Below are 23,451 nucleotides of genomic sequence, written 5' to 3'. Positions count from 1 at the left end.
GTTGTTCTTTAAGTTGTGCAAACGCTCTGGCATGTTTATATCTCTGGCTATAACCATGCTTATTATGTTAGCAAACAGGGAGTCCAGAGCTAGCACTACCGCTGCAGGGCTCCGACAAAGTGCTGGCTGAAGGAATCACAGACAGGCAATGGCCACTCTCAGCCACAAATCAAAGAGCGATGTAAGGGGGCAGAGGAAGAGGGAGAAACAGGAGGGGTGAATCTTCAGTGTGAGCTGTCTACAGCAATGGAACAGAATTCCCCCTGTCCAACTAACTGATGGTAATAAATAAAATCGATGGCAGTCACAAGTCACATGCTTATTGTTTTATTAACTTAGTGAAGTTGTCGTGTGGTCACACGCTTCCGATGGAATGACCTCTGAACATCTCCACTTTCTGAAACAAAGAAACAAGAGAGCCAGGTTACAGGGGGTTGTGGGGGTGCCACTGGCTTCAGATCACTTGCTGGATTTGGGGGTGGGGGTGACAGCTCATGTCTTCTTCCCCTTTCTCTATTTTTTTTTTTTTGCCAGTCCTGGGTCTTGAACTCAGGGCCTGGGCACTGTCCCTGGCTTCCTTTTGCTCAAGGCTACCACTCTACCCCTTGAGCCACAGCACCACTACCGGCTTTTTCTGTGTATGTGGTGCTGAGGAATCGAACCCAGGGCTTCCTGCATGCAAGGCAAACATTCTAACGCTAAGCCACATTCCCAGCTCCCCTTTCTCTTTTTTTCTACCTGTTTCTTTTTTTCCTTTCTTTCTGGTTACTCTTGCTACCCACCTAGCGCATAATACGTTCTAAGTCATAACTAATAAGATGGAGAAAAATATTTCTGTAGTTTGTTTATCTGGTGCATGACTGAGTTCCTGTATAGGGTGCTGACACGAGACCAAAAGTCCACACACAAGGTAGAAACACTCACGGGAGAGCCACACAATGGAACAGTACGCAATCAAGCCAAGCAGAGGAGAACACAGAAAAGGCCACCATATAATCAAGAAAACCATTAACTGAAGAGACCAGTGTATCTCTGTATACTGTTGGGGATTTTTTTTAAAGAAGTATATTATTGAAAATACATATAACACAGATTTGTAACATAGAATGCAGTGTTTGTGGGAAACGACTGTGCACAGGTATGTCCAAAAATATTCCTGAGAAATCAGCCAAGACGATTACTCCTGGTGCTTTTCGTTTTAGTCTTATGCCTTTCTGTTTAGGTACACGTGTTTTTATCCTGAGCATGTACTCATTTGAAAGTACTGGTGAAAAAACAACAACAACTAATGTTTAGCAGCCTTGTATCAAGGTAAAATGGAGCAGAGATGCTAGAACTAAGACACTCGCTGCTTCGAGGCAGGGCAGGACAGAGTGGCCTAGAGGAACGGCAGGAGGGACGCCATTGGGCCTGGGAAGGAAGCGAGGCCAGAGGGAGAGCCCTGCTCTTCACAAAGCAGCACAGACAGACAGACAGACAGACAGAGGAGCACAGAACACAAGGCAGTTTGGGGCTGTTATCCATAAAAAGGGAATGACAGCAGAGTGAGTTCCAGAAGTGGAGGATTTTTGTAGAGAATATGCTTAAATCTTACCTGATATTGACTTGTGGATTACTGAAAATTTTGGCCTTGAAGGGGTCCCTGCTGTGGGCCTCCTTGTTGAGGGGGTCCCTGCTGTGGGCCTCCCTGCTGTGGGCCTCCCTGCTGTTGGCCTCCTTGTTGTGGGGGTCCCTGCTGTGGGCCTCCCTGCTGTGGGCCTCCCTGCTGTGGGCCTCCCTGCTGTGGGGGTCCTTGGGGTCTCTGTTGTGGGCCTCCCTGCTGTGGGGGTCCTTGGGGTCTCTGCTGTGGGCCTCCCTGCTGTGGGGGTCCTTGGGGTCTCTGCTGTGGGCCTCCCTGCTGTGGAGGTCCTTGGGGTCTCTGCTGTGGGGGTCCTTGGGGTCTCTGCTGTGGGCCTCCCTGCTGTGGGGGTCCTTGGGGTCTCTGCTGTGGGCCTCCCTGCTGTGGGGGTCCTTGGGGTCTCTGCTGTAGGCCTCCCTGCTGTGGGGGTCCTTGGGGTCTCTGCTGTGGGCCTCCCTGCTGTGGGGGTCCTTGGGGTCTCTGCTGTGGGGGTCCTTGGGGTCTCTGCTGTGGGGGTCCTTGGGGTCTCTGCTGTGGGGGTCCTCGTGGGGGGCCTTGGGGTCTCTGCTGTGGGGGTCCTCGTGGGGGGCCTTGGGGTCTGTGGGGTCCTTGTTGTTGGGGTCCTTGTTGTTGTTGAGGGGGTCCTTGCTGTTGCGGTCCTTGTTGTTGGGGTCCTTGTTGGGGTCCTTGTTGTTGGGGTCCTTGTTGTGAGGGCCCTTGTTGCTGTTGTGGGGGTCCTTGTGGTTGGGGTCTCTGCTGAAGACCACCCTCCCTGGATGGAGGGAATCCTCCAGGAAAGAGTGTCAGAGCAGGGCCCTGGCCTGGGTTCCCAAATCCTGTGTTTGTACAGAAAGAACACAAGCGCTCAGGGAGGGAAGACTCCCTTCTCTTTTTACCTCTGTGACCCTCTTGCCCGGCCTCTTCCTCCCAGATCTGCCTCTCCGGTGCCAGCCGTCCCTGTGACCTCTGTGTGCTCCTAAGGAAACCCTCATCCATTCACTTGCTATGTGGAATCGCTCACCCCTGAGCATCTGGGAAAAGCCGTCAAGGTCTTGGTTGGAGCATTTCTAGCTGTCGCCCTCACAGGTGTCAGAATCACTGACTAACACGGGAGTTTCCATGTAGTCATGGGACTGCACTCCCAGAAATGGCCGTCACGTGCCTTTCTCTCCTTCATGCGCCTGAGTGCACAGGGCAGCGAGCCCTCCACCCTGCACTGCCGCCTTTAACTTCCATGCTGTCTTCGCAGCTATTTCCCCATCTGTCTGTCAGTCTTCTTCTCTCCTTAGGGTATTTCCACCAATGCAAGTAGTACCTAATAACCCCGCTGCTCGGTGGACCTTTAATAATTGTGGTGCATACAGCCCAATAGCTCTAATTCTATCTTAATATATATAATATATAATGTATTATATTATATATCATATTATACTATATATTATATTATACTATATATTATTATACATACTATATATTATACTATATATTATATGTAATATAATATATAGATATGTAGACATATATCTCAGTCTTTGACATGCAATGAAAACTGGCCACACTTCCATCCTACATCCTAACAGCTCATTCCATCTCCTTTCTTCCCAGGGTGGTTGTCTCTGAGTTCCTAGGTCGAATCCCAGCACCCGTTTCTCGTACCTTGACCGTATCTCTGAGCAGAGCTCAGGGCCAGCAGGGCCGCGGTGAGCAGGACCGCCAGCATCGTGGAGGAGGCTCTGGAGTTGCTCTGGAGTCTGCGCTGGGAAGCGGGGCCGCTGGCTTTATAAGGAGGAACAGAAGAATGGAGCTTTGAGCTCGGCCTGTGACCTCACGCCTGACAGAGCGGACGCCTCGCATCCCTGACTCTTATTCTGGACTTGAGCCTGGTAGGATGGGCCGGGAAGAAGTTGTCAGGATTTTTTTTGTTCTTCCCCCTCCCCCTTTTTTTTTTTGGTCATTGCTGGGGCTTGAACTCAGGGTCTGGGCGCTGTCCCTGAGCCTCTTTGTGCCCAAGGCTAGCACGCTACCACTTGAGCCACAGCTCCACTTCTGATTTTTGGGTGGTTGGTTGGAGATAAGAGTCTCACGGGGACTTTTCTGCTTGGGCTGGCTTTGAACCACAATCCTCAGAGCTCAGCCTCCTGAGTAGCTAGGATGACAAGCATGAGCCACCAGCGCCCAGCTATTTTGTTCTTGAAATACACCACATAGGACTTTGGGCAAAGATATGGAGGTTCCAGACCCACACCATCAATCCACACATATCACTATATGAATTTCCATCTATTTAATGAGACTGGTGGTACTATATGGGGTGACTGGGTGGGGCAGGTGTATTTATGTTTTTTATCATGAATCTACTGGAGATGGTCCACACATGGAGTGTTATCATTGGATATGAACATCATCCATCATAATAGACATATATGTTTGCGTGTGACATTTAGCTAAGCTTTTGCATGAGATGGAGATCTCACCAGCGTAGTATGCACTCAATTCCCTAACAAGCCGTGCTATTTCACCTCTCCTAGCACTTCAATCATCTTCTCCTAGGATCCTATCTTAGGAATATCTTAGAATATTCTGGAATATTCTAGAAGATTGGGCTTGGCCTTATGTCTTCTAGGAGTTATTTTTTGTCACAATGATGAAGTATTCATAGGCTTCAGTCTTGCACTCGTATCATAAGTCAGCTGGCCACCTCTTCCAGAGTCTGAAAGAATTCGTGCTGTGGTTTGCAGTCAGGTGCTCTGCTTTTGCCTCCAGAGTGGACATTTTCTCTCGCACATTCTTCCTTGCTCTCTTGGTTAAACTCATTGCCAGTGGCGCTTGAGGGTCAGGGATGGAGATAAGGCAGGAAGGGGCCGCACAGTCAGAGCCCTTGTCCAGGGTGGGTAATCAGGTGATCTGTGCCTTTACCAGCGTCTTCTGGCCTTTCCTGACGGAGGTTAGAAAAGGTTAAGGAAGGCTTCCTCCACAGGGGTGACAATGGTGTAGCTAGGTTTCCCTTGCTATCATTACCGGTGACAGGGGATATCTTAGGAACTGGAAAGTCTTCCCTGATACATGAAGACTGGAAGTTGGTCCTGGTTTGGGTTTTGCTCTCTGCTTTGCTGTGCTTGGGCTAGGGCTGGGGCCTGGACCCAGAGTCTCCAACTCTTGCCTGGATTTTCCTCACCGCTGGTGCTCTACGGTGGAGTTTGAGGGACTTTTTCTGCCCAAGATGGCTTCACGCCACAATCCTTGAGGCTCAGCCTCCCGAGTAAGGAGGCTGGCTGATACCCAGCTCTTCCAGACTTTGGAGATTTATGGGCAAGGAGATGGGTGGCTGGATCCCATCCCATTTCTCTATTTATTGCCAGAAAGGTCTCTTGCTTTCTGCAGACAGTTCAAAGAAAGGACCAGAAAAGGAGTGGTCCTGACTGATGAATTATGGTGGACCTTCTTAAGACAAAGGAAGGTCAGGGAGCTGAGCAGGGTAACAGGCCAACTTGCCAACATGGAAGATGAAGTTCACATAGAGTCTTGGGTCTGATAGGCCCTGGCACGGAGCAGTTGATCGTGTCAAACCTACCTCAGCTCCAGCCTTTCCCTCGGCCTTCTCCAACGCCAGCCATGCATGAAAGAGAAAACCATCATCCAACAGCTCACCAGATACAGTGAAAACATGAGTGATGGAGGAGCCAGGTGGGAATCTGGTGTTTAGGAACGATGGGGCGAAGCCACAAGCAAGACTTCCCTGGGAACACAGGCCACTGTCACCATGCACAGTTGAATCCTCAAGTTTGCAGAATCTTCCCCAATGGCCACCGAGGGTTTGAACCATGTAAGGCAGAAAAGCAGAGACACTGGGTCTGATTTGGGTAAACCCTGGCCAATGAGAGAGAGAAGACAGAGAAGCAGCTTAGAAGATTAAGTGCGACTTCCGGGGACTAGCACTGGGTCTGAACCCTGACTCTCCTACCGTTGTGTGTAGCACCCTGCCCTCTCCCTCTCTTGCCTCAGTTTCCCTGTGCACTCTGCAAGTCTGCCCTAGACCCGCTCTGTGAACATGGGTGTCACTCTTAGGTTTTAGAAGTGCTGGGCTAGGGCAGTCACCAAATTGCACCATTTTTGTCTTTTTTGCTCTAATCTAAGTCTACCACATGGCAATAAAGCCAAGGTTATTTTGAAAATACACTGAAAAACCAGAATGATGGTAGGAAGGACGGGAACTAGGTTTTCACAATGCCATTTTCTCTATCGATTAGCAAGCTGACACGTGTCACTAGAGTCCTATATCACACAAAAAAGTATTCATATTTTATTTTTCTCTTTAAGGAGGTGTACAGAGGAGTTGCCATCCCACACGGTAGTATACATCCTGTGGGATGTGGTACCCGTGGCACAAGAAACACCAGCCTCACCCTTGGCCTGGTGGGTCCCAGAACAGAGCAGATGGATCTGCCAAAGATCACTCCACTCCAGCCCTTCCTCCACCTTCTTTGGTGCCAGCAACAGGTGAAAGAGATTAGTGTATCATAAAAGACAAATGCCACCTCAGAACTAACCAGACACCAACCGGTTACAAAATATCACCCAGCCCCAGCCCTTCCTCTGCCCTTCTCCAGTGTCAGCAGCGTGTGAACGAGATTAGTGTCTTATTAGCAAAGAAAAATGTCACCCGGGAACCGTTTATGGAAGATCTGCCAAGGATCTGTGGTGAGGAGGGTTGGGATGGAAGCCTGGGCCAGAGCAGGGCAGGCTCCTGGGCTGCTCGTCCTGTGTGGTAGTGCTTGAGAAATCCATCTGCCGAATGACATGTTTCCTAAACTTCACATGCCCACCAATAGAATTCTTGACTTCCACAGCCTACAGTCCTCTGTGCCCGGTCTTCCTGTGGCCGACAGGAAGTCCGACAGACAGGGCGGCACATAAAATAGTTCCTTTTCACACAGGCTTTGAAGCCACAAATCCAGGACGTAGGTAGCAGCAGAATCATCTCTTTAGAGGCCGCCTCTCTCCTGGCTCCCAGAGGGTCTGTGCCTTGCAGGGAGCTCCCTCGCACACTTGCACGCCTCCAATCCCCCGGTGGACAATGTCTTCTTGTTTGTGGTGCTGGGGTTGAATGGAAGACTTTGTGCATGGTGGGCCAACAGTCTACTACTGAGCTGATAATAGACAGTTTAAACGTCCCAGGAAACTATGAGGTTCTTAGGTTTTACCCACACACCTCAAGATTACTATCCACCAAAGCTATGTTGTCTCTGCCCAGGCATCCACATGAAAACACTGTAGGCGGGATGATTTTGAACACAGAACTTTATTTCTTGAGAGTTCTGGAGCCTGGGGCCTGGCAGAGTGGGGCTCTGATGAGACCTCACTTACTGGCTTGTCACTCACCCTTCTGCTCTTATGGACCCTCGAGCTACAGGACCAGGGGCAGACATGGTGGTTAGCGCTCCAACACTCGATGGTATTAAACAATTGAACCCCAGAGGACACAATCTAGGTGGGAAAACTATACTTACACTTTTTGAGACTTTGAAATAGTAACAGATTGCTTCCAAGTATGAATTTTTTAATCTACATTAAAATACAAATTGGTTATTTCCTCAGATGGTTATTAGTGAGTCCTTTCTGAATTTCAATTTCCCTCTGAGGATCATTATTTCTTAAAATATATACCAGTGTGTTTTGTCTTGTGTCTAACTACTAATATGGACCATATTTTATCTACCTAAAAGAGGAGGAATGTATAATCACTTTATTAAATAGAAATAGATACTTATACTTTTAATCACCAGTTTTATAAGAAAGGAACAAATGTAAGTTAATCAAGTGGTTTTCTGGGTATAGTGGTACACACATACCTATAATCCTAGCTAATCAGAAGGCAGGGATCCAGGGTAACCCAGGAAAACAGTTAGCAAACACAAACCAATGCACAGCCTGGAAGGGACGGTGCAGATCTCAAGCCCGGGCTCTACAGGAGGGTTTCGATCTGAGGCAAACGGAGGAGGAGGAGGAGGAGGAGGAGGAGGAGGAGGAGGAGGAGGAGGAGGAGGAGGAGGAGGAGGAGGAGGAGGAGGAGGAGGAGGAGGAGGAGGAGGAGGAGGAGGAGGAGGAGGAGGAGGAGGAGGAGGAGGAGGAGGAGGAGGAGGAGGAGGAGGGGAGGAGGAGGAAGAAAGGGAGGAGGAAGAGGAGGGGGAAGAAGATGGGGAGGAGGAGGAAGAAGAAAGGTAGGAGGAGGAGGAGAGGAGAGGGGAGGAAGAGGAGGAGGAAGGGGGAGGAGGAGGAAAAAGGGGAGGAGGAAGAGAAGGACTTCATACCATATTAACGTGACAAAAGCTGGTGTAAAGTGTATGGCAACCGTCACGAGGAACGCTTTCTACACGAGCAACTTGCACATGCATTTCATCAGATGATACAGGGCTGCGTGTAGCGATTGTGACTCACCTCCATACATCACTATTTTCCACACTCTTCACTTTAAGTCTTAAAAACATGAACAAGGCTTAACATTTTATAAAGAGCTTATTTTTTGTGAGTGAGTTGTCTGCACTGATTTTCTTTCCTGCGTGAGTGTGTGAGAGAGAGAGACAGAGAGAACACACAGATCCGAGTGTGTACATGCTAAGGTGTTAATATGCCAGAGCAATGAGTAATCCAAATATACTTTTGCAAAATTCACAGGGCACATACAGTAGCCTGCTTGGAAAATACACTGATAACTATTATTTCCCGGGGACCGTGTTTCTCCCAGAACCAGCAGCAGGTTCTAGGGACCCGAGGCCTCCCGGCCTCCTGCAGTGCCCCACAACCCCACAGCCCCCCAGTGCAGACAGAGCGGCCCCCCGCAGTTTTCTGGTCCCCAGGATGAGAACAATGGAGTGACCCATCGGAAAAGCAAGTGCCATGACTTGGCAAAACAAAATGATCAGACTCTTCTCCAGGAATTCGAACTTGCAGATCTGCAAGAGAAAGGCAAGGAAGAAGAGGGTGTAAAGGAGGAGGAAGGCGATCACGCTGCTTAGAGCCCAGATGTGGGCTGCGGTGCGTGAGTCCCTGGGTGCAGGTGGACCCCTGAGTGCTGGCCCACCCTTGGGTGCCGATCTGTGGGCCAGCATGCGCCTCCCGTGTTTCCATAGTGAGACAATGAGCAGCAAGAACGCTGCCAGAGAGATCAAGAAAGGGAGGATGGAGAAGATGAAACTGGGGGTTAAAAGAAGTTTGGCAAAGTCCCCTCTGGGCGTGGAAGACGCATTTGTTTCAGAGCTGTGAATCCAGACATCGATGTACAAGTTCATCAGCACCGTGTTCGCCAACAAGAGAGCCAGAGAGACCAGCAGTGTCCCAGAGACCACCATCTTAACTCTGTACTTCAGATAGAGGAAGAAGGCATTGGAAAAATTAGCTATCCTGAGAAAATAATAGATGCTGAGACTTGTGGCAAGCCAGAGGCTGAAATGGTTGACGATCGCCCATGGAATATAAATCGTTCTTAATATGTTTGCATTCATCAGTACAGAGGGGTCGCATAATGTGACCCAATAGTTGAGGAAGGTCACCCCCAGCATGCCAATTCTGGAGATTGCCAAAGTGGTGAGGATTTGGTCCACGGCCGACATCTTTCTTCTCCCGAGCCACGCCCTGCAGTTCACCAGGACCACAAACCCATTTCCTACATTTCCAACCAGGAATTCCATACTTAAAACCGCAGTAAGTGTGCACAGGAGGAGACTGGCCATTTTCTGTAAGCCAACGAACCAAGATCACTGCTAAGGGTGTCTTTGTGAAGTCATCTAAATCGCTGTATAGATCACATTCGGGCCTGTTCAATCAGGCTTTCCATATTCAACACACATGCAATGTCAAACCAGAAGGTCTCCAGGTTTTCCGATGACCCCTTTGTAAGCTTTTCCTCTCTACCCCGTTGAACTTCGTGCAGATTTCTTTACCCAGATCGATGTATCTTCTCCAATGACCATGAGCCGCTGAAGTCTCCTGTGCTAACATGCAAGCAGAGGTGTTTATTTGCATTGCTTTGCTGTTTTCCCTGGTCTGTATGTTTTAATCGGGCTGTCTGAGCTCTACAACATAATGGAAATCAACAAGAATCTTCCTAAGGCTAGCGCTCTTCACTTGAACCACAGCTCCACTTTTGGCTTTTTGGTGGTTAATAAGAGATAAGAGTCTCGAGGACTTTCCTATGTGGGCTGGCTTCAAACTGGACTCCTAAGACCTCAGCCTCTTGAGTGCTAGGATTATAGGCAAGAGGTACTGGCACCTAGCTTTTTAAAGTTTTAAGGGATCAACTAATCAACCTTTTGACATTTACCATTTTAAAGCTCATCTGAGAACTAAAATCTCTACATGTGTATGCATATATACCTGCATGCCTGTTTTACATTGATATGTTAATGCTTGGAAACACATATCACAATCCTTTTTGCACTTCAGGTCTATGTATTCTAATACTTATCTACTATGTTAATCAGATTTAAAATGAAACATTGTATTTTACAGTGTCAAATATAAAATATATTCTCAACATATTATAAATTTTCAATTACATATAAGTCTATAGTCTATATAGAGATATATTATATAAATGGCAAAGAAAAGAAAAATACTTTCCTTAAAGCAAGCAAACATTGCCAGGTGCCAGTGGCTCATACCTGTAATACCAGCTACTCAGGAGGCTGAGCTCTGAGGATCCAGGTTCAAATTCAGCCTAGGCAGGAAAGTCCCTGAGACTCTCATCTCCAATGAACCACCAGAAAACTGGAAGTGGAGCTGTGGCTCAAATTGGTAGAGCACCAGCCTTGAGCAAAAGAGCTCAGGGACAACGCCCAGGCCCGGAGTTCAAGCAAGTGTGTTGGTGGGAATGAGAGATTGTATCCTCTCTGGCATACTTCAGCTTCTTCAGAGCCCAGAGCAAGTCCTGCTTCAATTTGCTGTCCCATAAAATCAAAAGGGATGGATGCACGGATGGGTACAAAAGTATCTGAACATGAGCAAAAAAAAAAAAAAAAAAACTCTGCCACAGCACTGTTGAGAATGGTATGGGTGGAAAAAATGGCATGCTATTCCTAAAATAGTGTGAGGAATCAAATCGAGGAATAGAAATGAAATGGTAGTGTTCATGGCTCTCACGTGGGCCTTCTGTGTTCCGGTCACTACACTGTAGAAATAGCCGGATCCTGCCCACAGGAATTTCTGAAGTCATCAGTGGATGCTTCTGGTTAAATATGCTCTCGTGGGCCATGAGGAAAGAGATAGAACAGATATTGTTGTCCACAGAAAACAGATCCAAGAGACTGCCTAGCAGGTGAGGAAAGCATCCACCATGGAGATTTTCCTAGTCTGCACCCAATCAGTGAAGTTTTCCAGCACAAGGACTCTGTTTCTAAAAATCCTTAACATGAACTCTGCTAGACAAACCAGCAGGAGCAAAGTCTCCAACCGGGATAGCATTGCCATCTGTGACAATCTCAGCTTCCAACGATGGATTTGATTTGCATGGGGCGAGCTTAAGATGCCCTAAGCTAACCTGCACAAGAGCATCTTCCCTTCTATTGAGGACCACTGGTAGAGCGCCTCCAGTTCAGATCTTACCTGTCTGAACTCACACCTGCTGACTTTAGGGCTATCCACGAACCACTTTCATGCAGAGATTATATCCGTCACTGCTACAGACTCTGGTTATACTTTACATACATAACGTTTTGCATTTGGGATTTGAATCTCTATTTTGCTGACATGCAAACCAAGAGAGATACATTTTCTTTTCTAATCTTCCTGGATCATCCTTTCCTTAAAATATATTCGTCGTGGGCTGGGGATATGGCCTAGTGGCAAGAGTGCTTGCCTCGTATACATGAGGCCCTGGGTTCGATTCCCCAGCACCACATATACAGAAAATGGCCAGAAGCGGCGCTGTGGCTCAAGTGGCAGAGTGCCAGCCTTGAGCAAGAAGAAGCCAGGGACAGTGCTCAGGCCCTGAGTCCAAGCCCCAGACTGGCCAAAAAAAAAAAAAAAATATATATATATATATATATATATATATATATATATATATATATATATATTCGTCGTGATATATTTGTTTGTTAGGTTGGAGCTTTGGGCCCCTTCTGGAAAGTGCAGGATGGCTGAATCTCAGAGGCATTGTGTAATTCTGAGAAATCTCATGCACAGCAGTGCATATTCTGTGTCTATGGGCCTAGGAAATTACAGAAATAGGAGCTGACAACGTACACGTATCCATCACCAAACCCCTTACTAAAATGTCCAGGATGATATTTCAACATACTACACATTAATTATACCTCTGTCATGTTCATTTTTGAAGACATGATGATATGTGTGTATAGAGAGACCAGCATGCAGTAGGATTACTAGCTAATGAATACTTAACACTCAGGCTGGGAAAGACTGAATTTCCTGCTGATGCAGATAATGATAAGTAATGATAAAGCACCAGCTTTAGGAAGAGTTGGGCTGACCATACAGTCAGGACAAGGTATTTAAGTACAGTGAAGACCTGTCCAATCCTTGATCAGTCAAAGCCAGGGAGCAGCAATCTCATCTGATCTGTAAACGAGTGATACAACTGGAGCTACTTCTTGTAAATGCCTATGTTCATGGGATAAAGTCAGCTTAAACTGGACAGTCAGATGTGTCTTCCAAACTGGTGTTTCAGTGACAATGCAGTATGGGTGGCAATACTGTCTCCTTGCACCTCTCTCTGGATACCCACAGAGCTTCTGATCTGAGACGCTCCACCTATAAATGGTAGCTTGCTTAAATAAACAATGAAATCTTAATACATCATAAAATTAAATACACAACAAAATGTCATTGTGCCTCTGAGTTTACAATTTTGAAAACAGTTGCACTAAAACCCTATTCCAGGAATAGATATATATTTTTTTTAACATGGCATAGAAATAAATTAGATATCACAAAAGAAATGAAAGAAGGTCTTGACTATCACACTCTTTGTAGTTCCAAAGGCCATACCCAAAGAGAGAAAAAATGAGGCAAAGAATTAAGAAACAAAACAAATATCTAAGAGGACCTAAAATAGGTAAATACATCAGAAACCCACGAAAACCCATTCTTCCCAGTTTACTGGTGCTTAGGAAGGTGAGAGAAGAAATCCCACAGAAATGGAGTTGGGAGTACAAGAAGAAAGCTCAGGAGACAAGGAGAGATGTCACTCATCAGCTATGAGAATCTTCTCCCAAACGGCCTTCTTTGAATGTGGCTGCTCAAATCCAATAACAATTGCTTATTTTTTATTTATTTATTTATTTATTTTTTGGCCAGTCCTGGGCCTTGGACTCAGGGCCTGAGCACTGTCCCTGGCTTCTTCCCACTCAAGGCTAGCACTCTGCCACTTGAGCCACAGCGCCGCTTCTGGCCGTTTTCTGTATATGTGGTGCTGGGGAATCGAACCTAGGGCCTCGTGTATCCGAGGCAGGCACTCTTGCCACTAGGCTATATCCCCAGCCCACAATTGCTTATTTTTAATGTATGGATCTATATAAGGTGATGACTAATAGCTCATATTTGTGGTCTCAGCACTATTCTGCTACTCTTCCATCTTGGTGGGTTTTTTTTTAAGACTGCTGCTATTGTAGTATAGAGCCACACCAGTCTCAATGAAATCCTAGCTATCAAATTCCAGTGACCCAGCCTAGCAATTTCCATTTTAGCAAATGTTTATTCCTTCCTTCTGAGCCAGACAAGGATATCTAATCGTTGCAGATTCAAATAAGGGCAGCTTTCTGTTTCCTAGTTTGAGCTCATGGTAGGTAAAATTTCTGAATACATTACAAGAATCTAAAAGGATTGTAGAATGGAACTGGAAAGAGATTAGTGAAATTAGAGGTGACAATTTGGAGTAATCCAATAAACTACTTAGAAAAAGCTGGAAGTGGTACTGTAGCTCAAGTGGTAGAACAACAGCCTAGAACCAAAAAAAAAAAAAAAAAAAAAGCTCAGGGTCAATACCCAGGCCCTGAGTTCAAGCCCCAGGACAGGCAAAAATCAATCAAGCAATCCGTGCCATCACTGATATGAATTCACTGGATTTGACTGGAATTTTCGTGCTTTGACTTATATAACATTGTGTCTTCATTTTTGTTTTGGGATTCACCTCAATCTGGCCAAATGTTATTTTTGTTTCCTTTAGCCTGTGATTGAATTGCACAGAGATTTACTTCCTGTGCTCACTGATAATTACTGCTGTTATTTTCGTGATTTTGTTACAGTGCCACTTAATCATGCGAAGAGGGTATACGTTAACAGCAATTCTTCCGTACTTACGGAGAGTTCTTGTTCACGGTGAAGTTCTATGTTTGGCAAAAATACATTTGTGGACGTGAGCGGCTTTGGTGACCTCTGGCCTCTCCCTGCCACCGCCCAGGCGGGAGAGAGCCCAGGACTATGGATTTCAGCCTCTGACTCTCAGTTCTTGCCCTGTGACATGTGTTTTTTGTGACATACTACCTAACTTTCTTTTTAAAGTGCTAAAGATTGGAGCCAGGGCCTCACAGAGGCTAGGTGGCGCTGTGCTCTGTTATGACACAGTGTCTGTATTCTTGAAGGTGAGTCCCATTCATTCAGTCTAATCCTGTAATCCGGATCACTGTCTCTACTTGGTTATTCTTTTGAGACATTCCATTTCCTCTTACTTTCTTATGTGTCTTTCTTTTCTTTCTTGGTTGTAGCTTTCATGAAGGAAGATCCTGTATTTACTGTTACCATCTCCTAAAATTGAACTCATTTTCAAATACTCATCCCTGCCATTATCATACAATTACCCAATTAATTACAATTTAACTTTTCCTCAAAAGATTCATATTTGAGAGCGGGAAGCTGTTGATTCTGACACTTCTTGATAGCCATTGTTAACCATTTTTTGTTTTTGTTTTTTTTACTGGAAATGCAAACCAGAGTTCAAATTTCGAAATTAAAAATAGTAACATTTACCTTCAAAGTGACTTATATTTTTGCATTCAGAAATAAGGCTGCTGGGCTGGGAATATGGCCTAGTGGCAAAAGTGCTTGCCTCGTATACCTGAAGCCCTGGGTTCAATTCCCCAGCACCACATATATAGAAAACGGCCAGAAGTGGCGCTGTGGCTCAAGTGGTAGAGTGCTAGCCTTGAGCAAAAAGAAGCCAGGGACAGTGCTCAGGCCCTGAGTCCAAGGCCCAGGACTGACAAAAAAAAAAAACAAAACACAGAAATAAGGCTGCAATCAATCATCAGGCTCTATTTACCATTTTTAATTTGAGTTCTAGGATTAGGTAGCCACTAGATCAACATTCTTGGCTGGGAATGTGGCCTAGTGGTAGAGTGTTTGCCTCGTATACATGAAGCCCTGGGTTCGATTCCTCAGCACCACATAGATAGAAAAAGCCAGAAGTGGCACTGTGGCTCAAGTGGTAGAGTGCTAGCCTTGAGCAAAAAGAAGCCAGGGACAGTGCTCAGGCCCTGAATTCAAGCCATAGGACTGGCAAAAAAAAAAAATAGATCCACATTCTTCTAAGCTGTTCATGCATATACATTGATACACATACCTACATGTTGCAATCCTTTATGGCTTTCATCTTTAGTATATTCTACGTAATTACAATCCAAACTGGATATGTAGACTTTCTAGTTCTTCTAGACTATCTAGGTCTTATAGACTGTATAAATTCTCACTACGTGGACCCCTATCCCAGCCTGCAGGGACCAGGAGCTCAGGGAACATACCATCACAATGGTCTTTTGCTTCCAGTTTTCCCCCTCATACAGCAAATCAGGAATGTTTGTAGAAGCGAGCGGTTATTTCCCCTCTCAGCATCCTCAGGACGTGCAACCACGCCTGCTTCAATTTGCTGTTCCATAAAATCAGAAGAAACGGATGCACCGAGGGGTTCAAAAATATTAGCATACAAGCAAAACGATTTGTCCCAGCATTGTCAGAAATAGAACCAGCCAGGACTGTCGCTTTGGCAACATGATGCACAATAAAGAAGAACAGGAAAGAAATAATGGTTTTCAAGGCCCTCACGTGGGCCTTGGTGCTGAAGTCACTCCGATGGAGGCCCTGTTGCTTCATCCGCCTACTGTGTTGCCACAAGGAAAGGGTCAAAAGCAGTAAAGAGACCAGCGACACCACAAAAAAGAAAAGGAGCATCAAGTTGAGGAGAATGTGTTGGGTTACGAAGTTCCTGATGCTTCTTCCCATGACATTGAATGTCAGGTTTGTTCCCCTCGGTGCCCATCCTTGGGCTAAGTTCTTCACTAATGTCTTCACAAAAATGAGAAACACAGAGTAAGAGGCGATTGCTGCCAGAACGACCACACGAAGCACCTTGCGGATTCTCCATTTCACCCAGAGGAACACGGGGCTGGTGAAGCGGGCAATCCTGAAGAAGTAGAACATGCTGAGGCAGGTGCTGCAGGCTGAGGAGAAGTAGTTGGATCCGGTCCACAGCATGTCAAAACCCACCACTCGACTCTTCAAGTGAAACATGTCTTGGCGGGTTATCTTAAAGGGAAGCATTAACATGGTCACCCCCAGAAAGCAGATCCGCGAGACAGCCAAGCAGGTGAGGATAACGTCGATCAGGGAGAACTTTCGGGAACTGACCCAGGCAGCGCTGTTGGTTAACACGATGAATCCGTTCCCGACCATCCCCAGCGTGAATTCCATAGCACAAACCAACACAGGCAAAGCCTCTAGCATGTAAGACATGACGGCTGCTCACAGACAAGACCTGCTTCAACACTGGGATGTCCAAAGAATGTCTCCTTCCTCTCTTATAGATGACCACGGTTAGAGTCGTCAGGAAGGCCCTGAAGAAATCCCCAAACAAATCCCCAATCAATTAAACCAGGGAACCTCGCCTGCTTTTCTAAAGACACTCACAGTGGATTTTCAGGGTAGGCATTCTGTTGCCTTCTGCTACGAGCATTGGTCACAGTTTACATACAAAGGTTTTGCATTGGAATTTGAATCCCCATTTGCAAACATGGACAACTGAGATACTATTTCTCTTAGAATTTTCCAGTCTTATGATTTCCTTATAATCTATTCATTTCTATTATATTCTATTCATTGACCTAGGCATCATCCGAGAGCTGAGAACCTTAGGTCCGCATAAGACAATCCATCAAATGTGATCTGCATGAGTCTTCATTACCACCCACAACCTCAGCCACACACGCTATCCACCGCAGATACCTAAAGCTTAGCAAGCAGAGCAAGACTACTTCCTAGGTTATTGCTCTCAGAGTACATGGCACTTCTCATATGGACTTGTGGACTCTGCCTCCTGTCCTTGAATCAGGACAATCAAGGTCGGGGGGGGGGGGGGTGGGGAGGTGTTAAGCAAATAATAGCAAACCATTTTATTTTGCAGGTAAAATGTATTTACAAAACAAGTATCTGAAAAAGTAAATGGTTAGATCATGTAATGAATTATGACACTTTCTTTCCTCGTCACGTTTTACACAAGATCATACTAAACCAGCTAAGAAAAACTCATAAGAAATCCTTACAACTGTCATCTAGATCGTATGCATGCCGTATGAGTATCTACAGAAAAGTCAATCAATCACATGACTTCTGTCTTGCTTTATAGCGAGCATAGTTTAACATGGGAAAAATGAAGGAAATGTGTCCAGATGGGCCTTAGGAATACTGCCAGATACTTAAGTCAAATTTCAAGTCCAAATTGCTCACCCTCGGGCTGGGAATATGGCCTAGTAGTAGAGTGCTTGCTTCTTATACACGAACCCCTGGGTTCGATTCCTCAGCACCACATATATAGAAAAGGCCAGAACTGGTGCTGTGGCTCAAGTGGTAGAGCACTAGCTTTGAGCAAAAAGAAGCAAGAAACAGAGCTCAGGCCCTGAGTTCAAGGCCCACGAATGGCAAAAAAAAAAAATGCTCACCCTTATTTCTGGAAGTGTGCAAAAGTAGTTTCAAACTGTACAGAAATGTAGCCAATTGCATTGAATCAGGTCATGCCTTGGCTAAGAGAGATATTTTCAACCTAATATTCTTCTTACTAAACCTACTCCAAAGATGTCTGTTACTCTTATATTTCAATGGGTGAATATTTTCTAATTTCAATTCTGTTAATTTTATTTTTTAAAAAAAAGAATGACATAAGCAAGTGGTGTTTTGGTTCAAAGTGGTAGAAGCACTAGTCTTGAACAGAAAAAGCTCAGCAACAGTGCCCAGATCCTGAGTTCAAGTCCCAAGACCAACAACAACAACAAAAAAAAGTAAGAATTCTTAAAGAACTTAAGTCTAGTTCAAACAAACTTAACAACCCAAAAAAAAGATGAGGATTCAAGCTGACAAGGGATACAACGAACAACAGAATAATAGCAATGGATCCTGGAGATAAGCTAGCTGTCCCAGCTGAGAAGTCCATAAATAGAATGGCTCTGTCATGAGGAACAGAGCCAAGGACACATGTGAGTTTGGCCAGGCTAGTTCATAGTGTTCTTGGGTGTCATTCCGTGGTGCACACAAAACATACAAAAGCATACATCCTCTTATTTCATAAGGTTAGATAAAAGAGTGTGTGAGACGATCTTTAGAAATTAATCTGAGGAAGACAGTACGGACACGGTGGTAGGAAACACAAAATGCAACAGTACACTCCATCAATCTGGTTTAGATGAGAAATCCCACCACGGTCCTGCCATTGACCTACAGCCTGAATGGTTTCCAGTCTCTCAGCCAAAGCCTCACCTGCCCCAGCACCAAGAGAAAGGCCTGCTTCAGCTTCCTGTTTCCCCAGATCAGGACATACGAGTGACTTGAAGGGTAGAAGAGGGCAAAGGTCTGCAACAGCAGTTGGATCCACGCATCCAGTGGCATATAGGAACGCCAGCTGGCGGCAATGATGAGCAGGGAGTTCATGGTGAACAGCAAGAGGAAGGAGATCATTGTACACAACGCTTTCACATGGACAGAGGTGCTGCCGTCTCGGGACCTGTCTGTGTGACACTCCATCCTCTTGAGATGCCTGCACAGAGAGTAGATGAGCAGCAGAACACAGACCAGGGAGGTGACAAAGGGAATGAAGGCCATTAGCATGACCAAGGCCGACGTGGAGAGCTTTAGGGTGTCCCTCACTTCCTTGTTCCAAGTTGCATTTCCTTCACAACCCTCCATCCGCATTTCCCCACACACGTGCAGCAATGCAATGTCAGCACACAGAAACACCGAAGTCCCCAACAGCACAAGCACCATGACACGTGTGACTCGTCTCCTTAGGTGAAGGAAAGTCAAGTTGGAAAAGTTGGCTATCTTGAGAAAATAAAATATAATGAGTAGAGTAGCCGTCCAGCTGCTAAAATGGTTGGTTATTGCCCAAGCAATGCCAAACACCAGTCTGGTCTTGCCCCTGTATAAAGTGGGACCAAACCTTATAACAAACTCATATACCATGATGACCCAGAGCAAGCTAATCCGGGAGACAGCCAGAGCAGTGAGAATGGCATCAGCGGAGGTGATCCTTCGTCTCTGGACCCAGTCAATGAAGTTCACCAGAGCTATGAAGGCATTCGCAAAATTCCCAAGAACAAATTCTGCCACTCCTATGCTGAACATAACACGTAGGAAAGTTGTCATGGCTGGGCAAACAGGAAAAAAGTGAGGCCCAGTATCACTGGCTGTGGTTTCCCCTGGGTTGACTCAGAGCTTTACAAGTCTTAAACTAACCAGTGTGCAATGAAGTTCTCACCTGTTAACTTCTGTGACAAACTCCATGCATCGCCCTGTGGGAGTGAATGAGCTCAACACAGTCTTCCTGGAAAACAGCCTTCCAAAAGCAGCTCAGATCAATTCTTACTTAAGCACCCTAACCCACCAACTAATGTGCATCATAGCCATGGATAAACTGAATGCTGCATTCAGTATTCAAATTAAGGTATATTCTGTTTCATAGTTTGCAATTTGCCTTTGTTTAACCACTCCGTGATTTGTGTTCAACCACGTCAGTAGCTTGGAATTAAACATTTCAGAGCTCAACACATTATGTAAACCATTTAATGAAGCTGTGGGTTTCGTTCATGCCTGTCAACCACATCCACCATTTTTTTTTTTTTTTTTTTTTTTGGCCAGTCCTGGGGGCTTGAAGTCAGGGCCTGAGCACTGGCCCTGGCTTCTTTTTGCTCAAGGCTAGCACTCTGCCACTTGAGCCACAGCGCCCCTTCTGGCCGTTTTCTGCATATGTGGTGCTGGGGAATTGAACCCAGGGCCTCATGTATACTAGGCAAGCACTCTTGCAACTAGGCCATATCCCCAGCCCGACCATTTTCTTTTTTTGAATGGGGGTACAGCCATGAAGAATGGATACAGATCACAGCAAGTTTTACTGTGTGGAAACTGGCATTCTATTGGCATATTTAAGTTTCATATACACACTACTGAGAGGCGCTTCAACACCCCGACAACCCCCAGGTGATCATACACTGAACAGAGACTTCATGACGCAATGTCAGCCCTTCCATTATAAACCACCAGAATTCACTCTCAGCTCCTCCTTCACCTAGGCGTGGGTTGTGTCTGGTGAGTTCACAGGTGAAATTTTTCTTACATAAGATGCCACTTTCTCTCATGCATCTAATCTGAGAAGGTCATGAAAAGGGCTCAGACAAAGGCACTCCTGGCACGATGACCAAGCACTTCGAGTATGTGCCAACACTGGAGAGCAAGTCTGCACTGAACCATGACCCCTGTTTTTCCTCTGGAACATTCCTGTCCTGATCGATGTTCTAGCACACACTCCTCCGCCAGAACCTCTCATCACCAATTTCTTTCCCACTTCACACCTGCCAAAATCAGAGACCCTCGTGTCAGCCAGAGGGACCTGCCACAACAGAGCAGCCACGTGTAGTATCTGCCACAAAATCTGTAAGTCCAGGAGGAAGGTCTCTACTTTCCATAGAGCCAATGCACCCACTTCCAAATATGTCCACCATTGTGCCATCCTGGTGGTAGCACCAGAATCACACCATCTGACAGTGTACCTTCCTCAGACCGGACAAGAGTAGTACATGGCAGCCCAAATGTCCACACAGGAAAGATGGATGCTAGGATTTCCAGTCTCACGGCCCTCCTTGTCTCACCTCCAACCAAACCAGCCTCCCAACTAACACCAGAGCTGAACTAAAATGAACCACCAAACCAGACTAGCACGGTGGGGAAATGCTAAGTCACCGGTGTTCCCAGATCATCGAGAGAGAAGAAGATAGAGCAGAAAAAGTGGAAGGAGGCCTGCTGCAAACACAACCCCTCACCACCAAGATGCTACGTCCAACATGGACAGGAAATGATCACACCATGGCTGGTCGCAAAAGGGGTAGACATGCCCCTACCGAGTCCCTGGGGAAGACTGTGTGTGGTCAGTTCTGCTTGGATAGTGTAAAGAATAAAATCTGTTTCCTCAACAGCAATGCATCAGTGATTAGAAGCCCACCACAGACTCTCAGGCAGTTTTCCCCATTGCATTTTAACCCGTTGCAGAAAGACCCCAGCACAAAGAAAACACTCCCGCCACCCCGCGGAAAAAAAAAGTTCTTTCAAAACTTTGCATCGATAACACACCACACCCTGTAGAAAGGACATTGGCAACCTCCTCCCAGGCCATCCTTCATGGCTCCAATCCAGAATAAGAGTCAGGGATGCAAGGCCTCTGCTCTGTCAGGTGGATCACTGGGCCGAGCTCAAAGCTCCATTCTTCTGTTCCTCCTTATAAAGCCAGTGGCCCCGCTTCCCAGCGCAGACTCCAGAGCAACTCCAGAGCCTCCTCGATGATGCTGCTGGTTCTGCTCACCGCGGCCCTGCTGGCCCTGAGCTCTGCTCAGAGATACGGTCAAGGTCAAGGTAGGGGAAACAGGTGCTGGGGCTGGGACTCTAGCGTGCAGGGAGAGCTCACAGGAGAAAGGGACATGAGACAGAGAGAGACAGGGCTGTTGCATTCGCAGGAGAACGGCAACCGCTGACTCCTTACAGCAAGTCAAAGACATACCTGTCTAAAATGCAACCTGGGCGCAGCTGGACACATTGAGTAAGGAAATGGCAAGGCGAGGACTCCATTAGTAGAAAGATCCCATCTGGCGCAGTCATGGAGGAAGCAGACCTCCGTAGTTTTATTACACAATGGATGGGGGACAGGAGGGTCCCGGGAAAGTGAGTCAGGTGCTTCAAATCCCCTCTGTCTTTGGTCCCCTTGGTCTGGGGAGAAGGCTGCAGGGCAGGGGTGGCAGGCGGGGGGTCACCGGGGCGAGGTGGGGAGGGGTCCGCAGGGCAGCCGGGGAGAGGTGGGGGACAGGTCAGGCCACGGGGAGAACGGAGGAGATGAGCTTTCCATCCCTGAGCGCTTGGGTTCTTGCTGTACAAACACAGGATTTGGAAACCCAGGACTGGGCTCTGTGTTTCCTGGAGGATTCCCAGCATCCAGTGAGGGCAATCCTCAGCAGAGACCCCAACCTCAAGGACCCCCACAGGAAGGACCCCCACAACAGCAACAAGGACCCCAACAACAAGGACCCCCACAACAGCAACAAGGACCTCAACAACAAAGACCCCCACAACAGCAACAAGGACCCCAACTGCAAGGTCCCCCACAACAGCAACAAGGACCCCAACTACAAGGACCCCCACAACAGCAACAAGGACCCCAACTACAAGGACCCCCACAACAGCAACAAGGACCCCAACTGCAAGGACCCTCACAACAAGGACCCCAACAACAGAGACCCCCACAGCAGGGACCCCCACAGCAGGGACCCCCACATCTCCGAGGCCCACAGCAGGAACCCCAACAACAGAGCCCTCCAGATCAGGGACCCCACAGCAGGGGCCCTCACAGCAGGGACCCCAACAACAGAGACCACCACAGCAGGGACCATCACAACAGGCACCCCCACAGCAGGGAGGAAAGCAAGGACCCCAACAACAGAGACCACCACAGCAGGGACCCCCACAGCAGGGACCCCAACAACAGAGACCACCACAGCAGGGACCCCCACAGCAGGGACCCCCACAACAGAGACCACCAGAGCAGGGGCCCCAACAACTAGGACCCCCACAAGGCCAACTTCCTCAGTAACCCACAAGTCAATATCAGGTATGATTTAAAGTTTTCTCTCCTGGAAAATCTCTAATGCCTGTACTTTTAGAAAGTATCCCATGAATCCAATATAAACATGTTGAATTTATATAGTCTTGGCTCCCATTCTGATTATGACTAGTGAGATACTTGGGCCAGTAAGAACATTTCTTGAAAAACAAAAAAAGAGGTAATACTCCAAGAAAATTGTGATTTGAGGGCTGGGAATGTGGCTTAGTGGTAGAGTGCTCTCCTCCCATACATGAAGCCCTGGGTTTGATTCCTCGGCACCATATATGGGAAGAGCCGAAAGTGGCGCTGTGGCTCAAGTGGTAGAGTGCTAGCCTTGAGCCAAAAGAAGTTCAGGGATAGTGCCCCGGCCCTGAGTTCAAGCCCCAGGACGGGCAAAAGAAAAGAGAAGAAAATTGAGATTTTGTAGAACCTTGGCCCGGGGGACCTTCCTCTGCACAAAGATGGCTGGCTCCTGGCTAGTGCAGCTCTGGGCAGCCCAGCTCCACCCACCTGTGGGCCTTGGAGACCCAGTGTCCCCCATGGTCAAGATCTCACCCTGGTGCTCCGGGCCTGATACTCCTGGCCACACTCCCCTGTGAGGCCTTTGTAAATACAGTCGCCAACATTTCGGGTTGCAAACAGAAAGGACAAAATAGAAAGATAGGTTTCTTCATCTTAGAAGCAATGTTTTAGAGCAAAG

The 23,451-nt window shown here is 46.9% G+C and overlaps 3 protein-coding genes across 3 annotated transcripts; all 3 read right to left on the bottom strand.

Annotated features, from left to right (window-relative positions):
* Positions 1 to 8,331: 8,331 nt before the first annotated feature.
* LOC125342757 (taste receptor type 2 member 117-like) lies at positions 8,332 to 9,345 on the bottom strand. Its single transcript, XM_048335066.1, has one exon. The coding sequence runs from the start codon at positions 9,343 to 9,345 to the stop codon at positions 8,332 to 8,334; it is 1,014 nt and encodes a 337-aa protein (XP_048191023.1).
* A 6,070-nt stretch (positions 9,346 to 15,415) lies between these two features.
* On the bottom strand, positions 15,416 to 16,692 carry LOC125342756 (taste receptor type 2 member 7-like). The gene has a single exon (XM_048335065.1). The coding sequence runs from the start codon at positions 16,355 to 16,357 to the stop codon at positions 15,416 to 15,418; it is 942 nt and encodes a 313-aa protein (XP_048191022.1). The 5' UTR covers positions 16,358 to 16,692.
* Positions 16,693 to 18,328: 1,636 nt separating this feature from the next.
* On the bottom strand, positions 18,329 to 19,255 carry LOC125342755 (taste receptor type 2 member 19-like). The gene has a single exon (XM_048335064.1). The coding sequence runs from the start codon at positions 19,253 to 19,255 to the stop codon at positions 18,329 to 18,331; it is 927 nt and encodes a 308-aa protein (XP_048191021.1).
* Positions 19,256 to 23,451: the final 4,196 nt, after the last annotated feature.

The sequence above is a fragment of the Perognathus longimembris genome, chromosome 27, assembly GCF_023159225.1.
Source record: "Perognathus longimembris pacificus isolate PPM17 chromosome 27, ASM2315922v1, whole genome shotgun sequence".
Taxonomy (NCBI): domain Eukaryota; kingdom Metazoa; phylum Chordata; class Mammalia; order Rodentia; family Heteromyidae; genus Perognathus; species Perognathus longimembris.
This window is presented reverse-complemented; position numbering and strand designations above follow the sequence as displayed.